Raw genomic sequence first — 13,129 nt, 5'->3', positions numbered from 1 at the left:
AGAGGTTATCTAATTACACTTTAAAAACACTATGTACCTTTGTGTTCAAACGCTTCACTCACCCAAATGGAGCCAAGTTAAATGTGTCACTTCCTCCCTAAACAGTATTTGGCTGCAGTGGGTTATGAATGAAGTGCCTCTCTTTCAGTTCTAGTTACTATGATCCTTTGGAGGACTTTTTTTTCCTCTACACCACATAAACTGGCACTCTCTCTTCTAACATCCATGCGCTGTCTTCAAAGTGAAGCCAGGAAAAAAAAAAAAAAACAAACAAACACATAGTTGTGAAATCCAATTCAATTCAAGGAGCCCCTGGAAAGCTATTCATTAAGAAAACCTGCCCTGTCAAGTATGCTGTCGTCTTGACAATCCTAATGATTCATTTTAAAATGGGGGGGGGGGAGCACTTTCAATGACAATAGTGTAGAATTCTGTCTACATTTATGTAATTAAACGAGGACACTCCCCTCAGAGATGCGTTTTATAGGACCCGTGCAATTTACGGAATAGAAAGCAACACAGGAAGCCCATACAGACCCGGGGGTCGAAGAAACAACTTACCTTCACCTTCATGATGGAAACAATACTAGCACAGATCAGCCCACTCCCAAACTCCTATGACTTTCTAGTACTCTGACATGCGAGGGTACTTCAGCTTTTGACAGGAGGGTTTAAAGGAAGGGAAATCTCTTTCCTTTGGGATATTTAAAAAATCTCACTTGGAAGGACCTCCAGCCAACACCCGGGCAGAGGCATTTGGAGAGATGCCATGTCTCAGTAAAACACAAACAAAGAGCAAAGGCGCGTAATCCCAACCGAGAGACTGAAAGCAGTGGGGGGAGGGCGGGGCGGGGGGAGACGGACAAAAGCAAGGGATAAACCTCAAGAGCCTCAAGAAACCAGAGTGAAAAGAGTAAGAGAGATGGAGAACAGCCTGGGCACAGCTCCCAGAGCCGGGAGCCGGGTAGTTGGGCGGCACGCGCCCCCTGGCGGCCGGGGTGGCCTCTTACCTCCTGGGCGAGTTTCTGCTTGAGCACGAGCGCGGCGCACAGGTAGCCCGCGCGGCCCACGAATAGCTCGTCGGAGCCGCACTCGAGGAAGGAGACGGGCGCGCAGACGGCGCACAGAGCCCGGAACTTGCCCAGCGGCTGCACGTAGTCGGGCCGGCCCAGGGCGTGGTACACGAGCGTGGCCACGGCGTACACGCCCGCGCCCCCGAGCAGGAAGGCGGCGCGGGTGTCGGCGTCCGGCTCGCCCCACTCCTCAGCGCGGGCGCACGCGTCGATGAGGCGCTTGGCCGAGCGCAGGTAGCGCTCCCGGGCCCCGGCGAAGAGCGGGCTCTGCGAGACGTGGTAGAGCATGTAGGCCACCCCGGCCACGCCGCCGTACAGTCCCCACTGGCAGCTGCCGGCCGCGGCCGCCGCCCCCCGGCCCTCCGGGCCGCCCCCGAGCGGGGGCAGCTCCTGGAGGATGCGCTCGATGGTGGCGGTGACCAAGGGCGCCACCGCCTCCTCGCACTGGCCCGCCAGCAGGCTGCCCTGGTAGTCATCGAAGCGATTGGCAAAGCAGCGCTTGGTGTCCATGCTGCTGCCGGTGCCCCCACCAAGGCCGAGCCGGGGTCCGCTGGAGGGCGCGCCCTGCGGTCCCGCGCACCACCTCTCGCTCTTTGAGGCACTCGGATGGCGGTGGATACAGCCGGAATGGAGCGAGGAGGCTGAGACGGGAGGTGACAGGAGGAGGCGGGCGCGAGGAAGCAGCGCGGAGCGGATTGCCAAGTGGGGCACCGGACTGCCGCGAGGCTCCCGAGTGGCCCCGGCGAGCGCGGGGGATGCGCGTCGCGCGCCCCCCTCCCAGAGGCCGCGCCCTCGCCGAACCCGCCCCCTCCTGCGCCGCCGCAGCTTGGCTTCCTCGCCAAGGGGCCGAAGTGATCTCCGGCAGGACCCACGCGGGGGCCGCGCCACTCCTCCCGCTCCGCCCCCGACTCCTCCCCTCTCGGCGGAAGGCCAGGGACGCGCGGGACAGCGAGCCGGAAAGCCGAGGCTGGGCATACGCACACCTGGCCGGGAGGTGAAGCCCTCGAGTCTCTCGTGTACTCCGAGGGTCAGCAGATCAGCACCACCTGGAGCCTGTTGAAAATGCAGAGGCTCCGACTTCGCCCCCGCCCCAGTGAATCGCAGTCAGCCTGTTTAGCAAGAGCCCCAGGTGATTCGCATGCACAGGAGAGGTTGAGAAGCCGCGGAACTTGTAGAGGCTTCTGGGAAAAAATGCTGAGCGCCCTCCTGAAAGTTGTGTTTTCCTCTCGGTCATTTTGACGTTCTCAGTCTTCTGAGTGTTTCATCCCAAAGGCTGAGGGGTTTGAATGCAGCAGAACGGTGAAGTGCCCCATAGGGAAACTTTTCCTCAGCCTTGGCTGTTGGGTTGTTTTTCTTGGAATCCTCAGGAGTAGAAGTTCAGAGAACCACATCAGGATAAGGTAAGGAATGGAGATTCTGTCTTCTAGAGACCACCCCCCCAGACCTATTCAGGCACCGTGTGCACCCCATAAATGATCTGAGGTCATTAACCAGTGAAGTTAAGGGTAAATGCTGCTGAGAATCTTAATTCGGCGTTTTGAACCATTTTCTGTGTGTCCTTAGTTATTTCCTTCACTCTTTTCCTTCTTTCCCATGCTTTTTTCCTTCTGTCCCTGTACCCCCACTCGTCCCACCTCAGGCATATTTGAAGAGGAAAAGTTAAAATTTTACATAACCTCCTGCTCCTTCTGTCTCTAACTCAGCTTGCTCCTTGCAAATTCTGGATCACGTAGGTCACGTGTAGTGTCAGAAAGTGGGGACTTATAATACTAGGAACTGGAGTTTATCTCACTCACCCCTGTCCTGCTCTTTGCAATTGCCCGGCCCCTACAAACCTGCTTAATCATGCTTGTCTGTGTAAAGATCAGCGCCCCCCCCACCCGCCATCTTGACCACTGTTCCCAGGCGCGGGAAACCCCTTAGTTTAGACCAGCCTATTAGCAGCTAGTGTTGCCCACTATAGTAGGACTATAAAGACTCTGTAACCCCTTTGTTTGGGGCTCAGAGCTTGGAGTGTTAACTCCTCTGAGCCCACTGGCATAATACACCTGAGTTCTCCAGCTCTCCTGGTGTGGTGCTTGGTTTCCCGAGAAGTGGTTTCTGCAGCATTTGCAGTGTCTCCTGTGGGTCTCAAACCCTGAAAATAGATGGATAAACAAAAATAGACATGGTCCTAGATGTCGAGGAGGTTACAGTCCAGTGGCAAACACAGAGAGTGAACAATGACACAAATGAATTGCCTTTCTTTTGCTCAGCTGTTTTGAAATGACTCTTCCTTTTCCAAAGTGTTGGCCAGTGAAGGCTAAAAAGGTCATCTTTCCCAGGGGTATATGCATTTTGATAGGGACTGAGCAAGCCACAAAAGAATAAGTGACTCATGGAAAAGTTTCTGACACTCTGTGGGGAGAGCAACTGCTCCACTGGCTTGAAAGGCCAGTTTTGCTTGGAGGTAATTTTTTTCCTCAAAAGTGTTAATAGTCACAGTGATTTTGGAAGCAGAGATTAAATAGCCTGCTGCTCCGTCCTTGCTTGCTATTTTCTGGGGAGGGAGTTCAGTTGGCCAAGATGATTGCCAGGACTGACACATCCAAAGAATGGATGGTATGGTCTCCATTCTCCTGTGAGTGCCAGAACAGGTTCATTTTCGTTACAATAATAAAAAGCTAAGTCCACTTGTGGGTCTTTCCTGGTGGCTCAGAGGTTAAAGCGTCTACCAGTAGTTCGATCCCTGGGTTGGGAAGATCCCCTGGAGAAGGAAATGGCAACCCACTCCAGTATTCTTGCCTGGAGAATCCCATGGATGGAGGAGCCTGGTGGGCTACAGTCCACGGGGTTGCAAAGAGTCAGACACGACTGAGCGGCTTTAAACATTAAACAGACAAGTCCATCTGTAGGCAGGGAGTTCAGTGTTGGGCTAAGGGTGTCAAAGGAGCAACTGGAATGTTTGATTTCTTCTCCTGGCTTCTTCCTCCTCCATCAGCTGTAGTAGGCCTTAGGAGTGATTTATACCCCTTTAGGCACAGAGACATTGTTGCAGCTGCTAAGTCGCTTCAGTCGTGTCTGACTCTATGTGACCCCATAGATGGCAGCCCACCAGACTTCCCGGTCCCTGGGATTCTCCAGGCAAGAACACTGGAGTGGGTCGCCATTTCCTTCTCCAATGCGTGAAAGTGAAGTCTCTCAGTCCTGTCCAACTCTTAGTGACCCCATGGAGCAGCACACCAGGCTCCTCCATCCATGGGATTTTCCAGGCAAGAGTACTGGAGTGGGGTGCCATCGGCTTCTCAGACATTGTTGCAGGGAGGAAGCCAATTCTGACTCCATGTTGGAACTGTTTCTTTGACTTGCTTTTCGTTGCTTTTGTTATTATAATCATACAGAATGGTTTGCCTCAGGGGATCCTGCCCTTTTGCCTGACAAAGTGCCTTTGTTCAGAACCTTGTCCACCTGTGGATGGCAAAGAAAGAAATTATCACATCCCCTGCCTGAAACTTGCCATTCTAAGAGATGTTTGCAAGATTGAGTTCATTTCAGTTGCTCAATCGTGTCCGACTCTTTGCGACCCCATGAATCACAGCACGCCAGGCCTCCCTGTCCATCACCACCCCCTGGAGTTCACTCAGACTCACGTCCATCGACTCGGTGATGCCATCCAGCCATCTCATCCTGGGTCGTCCCCTTCTCCTCCTGCCCCCTATCCCTCCCAGTGTCAGAGTCTTTTCCAATGAGTCAACTCTTCGCATGAGGTGGCCAAAGTACTGGAGTTTCAGCTTTAGCATCATTCCTTCCAAAGAAATCCCAGGGCTGATCTCCTTCAGAATGGACTGGTTGGATCTCCTTGCAGTCCAAGGGACTCTCAAGAGTCTTCTCCAACACCACAGTGCAAAAACATCAATTCTTCGGTGCTCAGCTTTCTTCACAGTCCAACTGTCACATCCATACATGACCACTGGAAAAACCATAGACTTGACTAGACGGACCTTAGTCGGCAAAGTAATGTCTCTGCTTTTCAATATGCTATCTAGGTTGGTCATAACTTTTCTTCCAAGGAATAAGTGCCTTTTAATTTCATGGCTGCAGTCACCATCTGCAGTGATTTTCGAGCCCCCCAAAAATAAAGTGTGACACTGTTTCCACTGTTTCCCCATCTATTTCCCATGAAGTGATGGGACCAGATGCCATGATCTTTGTTTTCTGAATGTTGAGCTTTAAGCCAACTTTTTCACTCTCCTCTTTCACTTTCATCAAGAGGCTTTTTAGTTCCTCTTCACTTTCTGCCTTAAGGGTGGTGTCATCTGCATAAATGAGGTTATTGATATTTCTCCTAGCAATCTTGATTCCAGCTTGTGCTTCTTCCAGCCCAGCGTTTCTCATGACGTACTCTGCATAGAAGTTAAATAAGCAGGGTGACAATATACAGCCTTGACGTACTCCTTTTCCTATTTGGAACCAGTCTGTTGTAACTGTTGTTTCCTGACCTGCATATAGGTTTCTCAAGAGGAAGGTCAGGTGGTCTGGTATTCCCATCTCTTTCAGAGTTTTCCACAGTTTATCAAGATTAATGGCCTTTTTACTTTGCTTCCTCACTTTCCCTCATCTCTGACCTATAAAAGAGCCTCACATCCAGACCCCATAAGATGGTTATTTTGATGCACTTTCCTGCCATCTTCTCAGGCTGCCAGCTCCCCAATTAAAGTCTCTTCCTCACCCCAACACCTTGTCTCTTCGATTCATTGGCATATGGTGTGACAAGCAGAGCAAGCTTGGACTTAGCAACAACATCAAATGGAAACCTTCATAGGCAGAAAGGAAGCCATATTCCACTTTAACCCCTCCCCCCTTGTCATGAATCTCCAGGCAACTCTATTAATTCTGACTGATTATCCTTCCACACTGCCCGGCACCAATGTAGCGCCAAGAGCAATGACAGAGACGTGGCGGATTGCTTTCAAAATGATACTGGAAGCAGGTATCCAAGAGAAGGTGCTCTGCTTTTGTACCAGTTGTGTCCCCCTGCCACCCTTGTGCCCTGCCTTGCCCCAAAATGCTGCGTTACAAGCAACCACAAAATCTTGTGGCATAGGACGATAAGTGGATTGCTCATGGGCCTGGGATCATGGAGAGGCTCCGGGAGTGGGCTGATTGTTGCTTGGGGAGACTGGGTCGACTAGGCTCTGGTCCATGTCTGTCATCCTCAGTGCTTCAGCCCCGGCATGCCTGCCTTGTGATGGCAGAGGAGCAAGAGCCGAGGGGGAACAGGCAGGACTTCTGTAGGGCTGGTCTCAGAGCTGACACACTGTTGTCTGCCTTATTCAACTGGAAAATCACACCAGGAAATACATGGTGTCTTTATGGAACTCCACAGCTGCATGACAAAGGGTGTGTGTACAGGGTAGGGTGAAGTATTAGGGTTCCCAGGAGTTTCTTTGGGACAGTGATGCCCCCAAGTCGAACAAAGGTCATCAGATGATTGAGAAACAGTCTGGTTTTAATGCAGGAAGCGGGAGCCCCTTCCAGGGCCCAAAAGTGGGCTCTTGTTTCACACTCGGAAATGAATCGTCCGAGGAGACACATGTGCTGACAAAGCAAGAGACTATTGGGAAGAGTCACCTGGGCAGAGAGCAGTAGGGTAAGTGAACCGAGGAGAACTGCTCTGGCACGTGGCTCCCAGTCTCAGGTTTTATGGTGATGGGATTTGTTTTCGGGTTTTCTTTAGCCAGTCATTCTGACTCAGAGTCCTTCTTGGTGGTGCACGCCTTGTTCAGCCCAGATGGATACCAGCAAGAAGGATTCTGGGAGGTGGTTGGACACGTGGTGTCACTTTTTGACCTTTCCTGAACTCTCCCTGTTGGTGGTGGCTTGTTAGTTCCGTGTTCCTTACCAGGACCTCCTGTCATAAAACAACTCACACACATGGTTACTATGGTGCCTGAGCAGAGTGGGCGGTTTCAGTCAGTGTGCCTCCCCTAATAGTTTGGGAGAAGCAAGAGCTGTGAAAAGGAGAGAGGCGAAAAGGAAAGATATAAGCATCTGAATGCAGAGTTCCAAAGAATAGCAAGAAGAGATAAGAAAGCCTTCTTCAGCGATCAGTGCAAAGAAATAGAGGAAAACAACAGAATGGGAAAGACTAGAGATCTCTTCAAGAAAATTGGAGATCCCAAGGGAACATTTCACGCAAAGATGGGCTCGATAAAGGACAGAAATGGTCTGGACCTAACAGAAGCAGAAGATATTAAGAAGAGTTGGCAAGAATACACGGAAGAACTGTACAAAAAAGATCTTCACGACCCAGATAATCATGATGATGTCATCACTAATCTAGAGCCAGACATCCTGGAATGTGAAGTCAAGTGGGCCTTAGAAAGCATCACTATGAACAAAGCTAGTGGAGGTGATGGAATTCCAGTTGAGCTGTTTCAAATCCTGGAAGATGATGCTGTGAAAGTGCTGCACTCAACATGCCAGCAAGTTTGGAAAACTCAGCAGTGGCCACAGGACTGGAAAAGGTCAATTTTCATTCCAATCCCAAAGAAAGGCAATGCCAAAGAATGCTCAAACTACCGCACAATTGCACTCATCTCACACGCTAGTAATGTAATGCTCAAAATTCTCCAAGCCAGGCTTCAGTAATATGTGAACCGTGAATTCCCTGATGTTCAAGCTGGTTTTGGGAAAGGCAGAGGAACCAGAGATCAAATTGCCAACATCTGCTGGATCATGGAAAAAGCAAGAGAGTTCCAGAAAAACATCTATTTCTGCTTTATTGACTATGCCAAAGCCTTTGCCTGTGTGGATCACAATAAACTGTGGAAAATTCTGAAAGCGATGGGAATACCAGACCACCTAACCTGCCTCTTGAGAAATCTGTATGCAGGTCAGGAAGCAACAGTTAGAACTGGACATGGAACAACAGACTGGTTCCAGATAGGAAAAGGAGTATGTCAAGGTTGTATATTGTCACCCTGCTTATTTAACTTCTATGCAGAGTACATCATGAGAAATGCTGGACTGGAAGAAACACAAGCAGGAATCAAGACTGTCGGGAGAAATATCAACAACCTCATTTATGCAGATGACACCACCCTTATGGCAGAAAGTGAAGAGCTAAAAAGCCTCTTGATGAAAGTGAAAGAGGAGAGTGAAAAAGTTGGCTTAAAGCTCAACATTCAGAAAATGAAGATCATGGCATCTGGTCCCATCACTACATGTGAAATAGATGGGAAAACAGTAGAAACAGTGTCAGACTTTATTTCTTGGGGCTCCAAAATCACTGCAGATGGTGACTGCAGCCATGAAATTAAAAGGCACTTATTCCTTGGAAGAAAAGTTATGATGAACCTAGATAGCATATTCAAAAGCAGAGACATTACTTTGCCGACTAAGATCCGCCTAGTCAAGGCTGTGGTTTTTCCTGTGGTCATGTATGGATGTGAGAGTTGGACTGTAAAGAAGGCTGAGCGCCAAATAATTGATGCTTTTGAACTGTGGTGTTGGAGAAGACTCGTGAGGTTCCCTTGCACTGCAAGGAGATCCAACTAGTCCATTCTGAAGGAGATCAGCCCTGGGATTTCTTTGGAAGGAATGATGCTAAAGCTGAAACTCCAGTACTTTGGCCACCTCATGCAAAAATTCACTCATTGGAAAAGACTCTGATGCTGAGAGAGATTGGGGGCAGGAGGAGAAGGGGACGACCCAGGATGAGATGGCTGGATGGCATCACTGACTTGATGTTTGTGAGTCTGAGTGGACTCCAGGAGATGGTGATGGACAGGGAGGCGTGGCATGCTGCGATTCATGGGGTCGCAAAGAGTCGGACATGACTGAGCAACTCAACTGAAGAGATGAGTGGTATCCGGTAGCCCTCTTAAACTCACAGGACAGATGAACCCTTTTACCTCTAAACCTGTTTCTCAAAGACCTCACTTCTTGTGGCTGTTGGACAATTACCTGGCAAAACTTAGCCTAGATTATTCTTTAGGGCAGTGTTAGCTAGTTAAACCATGTGCGGCTTTGCCTCTAATGGTGATTAACTTAAATTGCAAACAGTGTTGTTTATTTTTTATTAATATGGACCCACTAGAATATACCGTCCACAAGGGTAGGACTTGTTGCTATATTTGCTTACTGATCTGTGCGAAGAACCTGGACTAGTCCCTGGCACATGTAGTAGGCACTCCCCAGAAGTTTGTGAAAGGATGAATGAATTGCCATAAGAGCACCATTGACAAAGTCAGCTGGGGTGTCGCAGGCGGAGCGAAGCCTTTATTGAATCTTGACTTGATTAAACTCCCACTGTTTTCCTGGATCCTTCTGCTCTGGTGAATGTGTGAATGTAAACATTTTGCAGTTTCTGCCTCCTTACTTTGTTTCTCCACCAAGTCTGGTGACCTCTATACTTTACCTTGAATTCAGTGACTTCACACATTCTGTTTTTAATAACTAACCCTGTGTAGCAGGTTATATTTTCCAAATATGGCCCCAGCGATATCTGCTCTGCCACATGCTCCCCTGCAACATGACCTTGACACTCCTCTCATCAGGAGGTAAGGTATGTACCCGTCCTCTTGAATCTGAGTGGGCTTGTGATTTACTTGTAACCAATGGAATGTGATCAAAATGACACAGCATGCCATACAAGGCTAGGTAGTAAAAATGATTCAGCTTCCATGTTACAAGTATTCCAAAATAATTATTCTACTTGAACTCTTTAGAAGTATCAATGACTCTGCAAGAAATATGCAGCCTATACAAACTAGCCAAAGCCATTTATTTCACCCTTACCTGCAAGATTTTTCCTGATACTTATAGAATCTCTAGTAGCATTTGCTGACAGGCAGCTCCCTACACGTGGTTTCTGTGATCTTGCTGAATTGCTCAGTTCTGAGCTCTTCCTCAGTATTTCCTTAGTAGGCAGATTATGCAAAACTACGGACAGAAAATAATTTTAGTGGGTTTATCAGGGAACTCACATAAAAATTATGCAAAGGGATCAGGAAAAATGTTAAAGGGTTCCTCTAATACAAACCCTTGCTTTCTAAGGGTGACTATGAAGACAAAAACAGTCATTGTATAGCTGTGAAACCTCGACACATAAGTTTAGTACATCTTGTGGGATAAACCATCTGAAAAATACTATCAGAGTTTTCCAAAGTGTTGCTCAAAGTGTGCATCCTGGGAATGGTTTTGATAATTGGTGCAATGTCTAGTTCTTATAGCACATTTTCTTTGGAGATGCATCTCTGATTTTTTCTAAAAATTTGCACTGTATTTGAATATGGTTTACAATGTATTTGTTTCAGGTGTACAGCAAAGTGAATCAGATATATACATATATATGTATATATATAGAGAGAGCGCACATATGTGCACGCAATATGCTTGCTAAGTTGCTTCAGTCACGTCCCACTCTTTGAGACCCCGTGGACGTAGTTCGCCAGGCTCATCTGACCATGGGATTCTCTAGGCAAGAATACTGGAGTGGGTTGTCATGCCCTTCTCCAGGGAATCTTCCCAACCCAGGGATCAAACCCATGTCTCTTATGACTCCCACATTGACAGGTGGATTCTTTACTACTAGTGCCATCTGGGAAGCCATATATGGTAATCTCCAGGTCCATGCATGTTGCTGCAAATGGCATTATTTCATTCATTTTTATGGCTGAGTAATATTCTATGGCAAATACATACAACAACTTCTTTATCCACTCATCTGTCAGTGGACATTTAGATTGGTTTTATGTGTTGGCTATTATAAACTGCACTATAGTTAACATAGGGGTGACTGTATCCTTTCGAATCATGGTTTTTTTCTGGTTATATGCCCAGGAGTGAGATTGCTGGATCATATGGTAGCCCTGCTTATAGTTTTTTAAGGAACCTCCGTGCTCTTCTTCATAGTGGCTGAACCAATTTACATTCCTGCCAACAGTGTAGGAGGGTCCCCCTTTCTCCACACACTCTCCAGAATTTGTTCATAGACTTTTTGATGATGGCTGTTCTGCTTGGTGTGAGATAATATCTCACTATAGTTTTGATTTGCATTTCTCTGATAATCAGGGATGTTGAGCATCTTTTCATGTGCTTTTTGGCTATCTGTATGTCTTTGGAGAAATGTCTATTTAGGTCTTCTGCCCATCATTTTTTGATTGGGTTGTTGTGTGGGGTTTTTTTTTTTTTTGATGTTGAGCTGCATGAGCTGTTTGTAAATTTTGAACATGAATCCCCTGTCAGTCACATCATCTGCAAATATTTCTTCCCATTCTGTGGGTTGTCTTTTCATTGTGTTTACAGTTTCCTCTGCTGTGCAAAAGCTTTTGAGTTTAATTTGATGCCATTTGTTGTTTGCTTTAATTTATGTTGCTCTAGGAGATTGAAAAATGTTGATGCAATTTATGTCAGTGCTCTGCCTATGTTTTCCTCAGAGTTTTATAGTATCTGGTCTTACATTTAGGCCTTCAATCCATTTTTAGTTTATTTTTGAATATGGTATGAGAAAATGTTCTAATTTCATTTTTTACATGTAGCTGTACCATTTTCCTAACACCATTTATTGAAGAGATTGTCTTCTCTCCATTGTTGTAGCCTTGCCTCTTTTGTCATAGATTAACTGACCAAAGATGCATGGGTTTATTTCTGGGCTTTCTCTTCTGTTCTGTTGTTCTATATTTCCTTTTTCTGCCAGTACCATACTGTTTTGATGAGTGTAGCTTTGTAGTATAGACAGGAGTCATACAGCCTGATTTCTCCAGCTCTGTTTTTCTTTCTCAAGGTTGCTTTGGCTATTAGGAGTCTTTTGTGTGTCTATAAGATGGTAAAATTTTTGTTCCAGTTCTGTGAAAATTGTCATTGGTAATTTGATAAAGACTGCATTGACTCTGTAGATTGCCTTATGCGTATATTCAGTTTGACAAGACTGATTCTTGCAATCCAAGAATGTGGTATATCTTTTCATCTGTTTGTGTCATCTTCAATTTCTTTCATCAGCATCTTATTTTCAGAGTAGAGGTCTTCTGCCTTCCTGGTTAGGTTTATTCCTAGGTATTTTATTCTATTTGATCCAATGGTAAATGAGATTCTTGCTTTAATTTCTCCTTCTGATCTCTCCTTAGTGTATAGAAATGCAGCAGCTTTCTGTGGATTAACTTTGTATCCTTCAACTTTACTGAATTCATTGAGCTCTAGTAGTTTTCTAGTAGCATCTTCAGGATTTTCAATGTATAATATCCTTGCAATCTACAAACAGTGACAGTTTTACTTATTTTACATTTTGGATTCCCCTTATTTCTTCTCTGATTGCCATGGCTAGGACTTCCACAATTATGTTGACTAGAAGTGGCAAGAGTGGACATTCTTGGCCTGCTCGTGATTTTAGAAGAATTATTTTCAGATTTTCACTGTTGAGTATGATGTTAGCTGTAGGCCTTTATTATGTTGAGGTGTGTTCCCTCTATGCCGATTTTCTGGAGAGTTTTTATCATAAGTGAGTGTTGAATTTTGTCAAAAGCTCTTTTTGCATCTATTTAGATGATCATATGGTTCTTATTCTTCAGTTTGTTAATGTGGTGTATCACTGATTGTTTTGTGTATATTGAAAAATCCTTGCATCTCTGGGATAAATCCCACTTGTTCGTGGTGTATGATCCTTTTAATGTATTGCTGGATTTGGTTGGCTAGTCTTTTTTTTTCTTTTGTTTTTAAATTGTATTTGTTTTTGGCTGTACTGGGTCTTAGTTGCTGCCTGCAGGCTTTCTCTAGTTGCGGTGAGCAGGGGCTCCTCTTCATTGTGGTACATGGGCTTCTCATTGCAGTGGCTTCTCTTGCTGCAGAGCACAGGCTCTAGGGCACATGCAGGCTCAGAATTGTGGTGTGTGGGCTCTGGTAGTTGTGGCACATGAGCATAGTTGCCCCCCTAGCATGTGGAATCTTCCCATAGCAGGGATCAAACTTGTGTCCTCTGCACTGGCAGGAGAATTCTTAACCACTGGACCATCAGGGAAGTCCAGTTTGCTGTCTTTTGTTGAGGATTTTTGAGTCTACCTTCATCAGCCTGTACTTTT

The 13,129-nt window shown here is 46.6% G+C and overlaps 1 protein-coding gene across 1 annotated transcript in view; it reads right to left on the bottom strand.

Annotated features, from left to right (window-relative positions):
• Positions 1–1,806, bottom strand: part of LANCL3 (LanC like family member 3) — a 112,546-nt gene extending 110,740 nt beyond the window's left edge. The window contains exon 1 of the mRNA XM_070289895.1: positions 1,011–1,806. Coding sequence (XP_070145996.1) covers positions 1,011–1,583 — 573 coding nt within the window. The 5' untranslated portion in view covers positions 1,584–1,806. The remainder of the gene's footprint in view (positions 1–1,010) is intronic.
• Between the last annotated feature and the right edge of the window lie 11,323 nt (positions 1,807–13,129).

This window comes from Ovis canadensis, chromosome X, assembly GCF_042477335.2.
Source record: "Ovis canadensis isolate MfBH-ARS-UI-01 breed Bighorn chromosome X, ARS-UI_OviCan_v2, whole genome shotgun sequence".
Classification (NCBI taxonomy): Eukaryota; Metazoa; Chordata; class Mammalia; order Artiodactyla; family Bovidae; genus Ovis; species Ovis canadensis.
The sequence above is the reverse complement of the archived record's forward strand: the minus strand, read 5'-3'. Positions and strand labels throughout refer to the sequence as shown.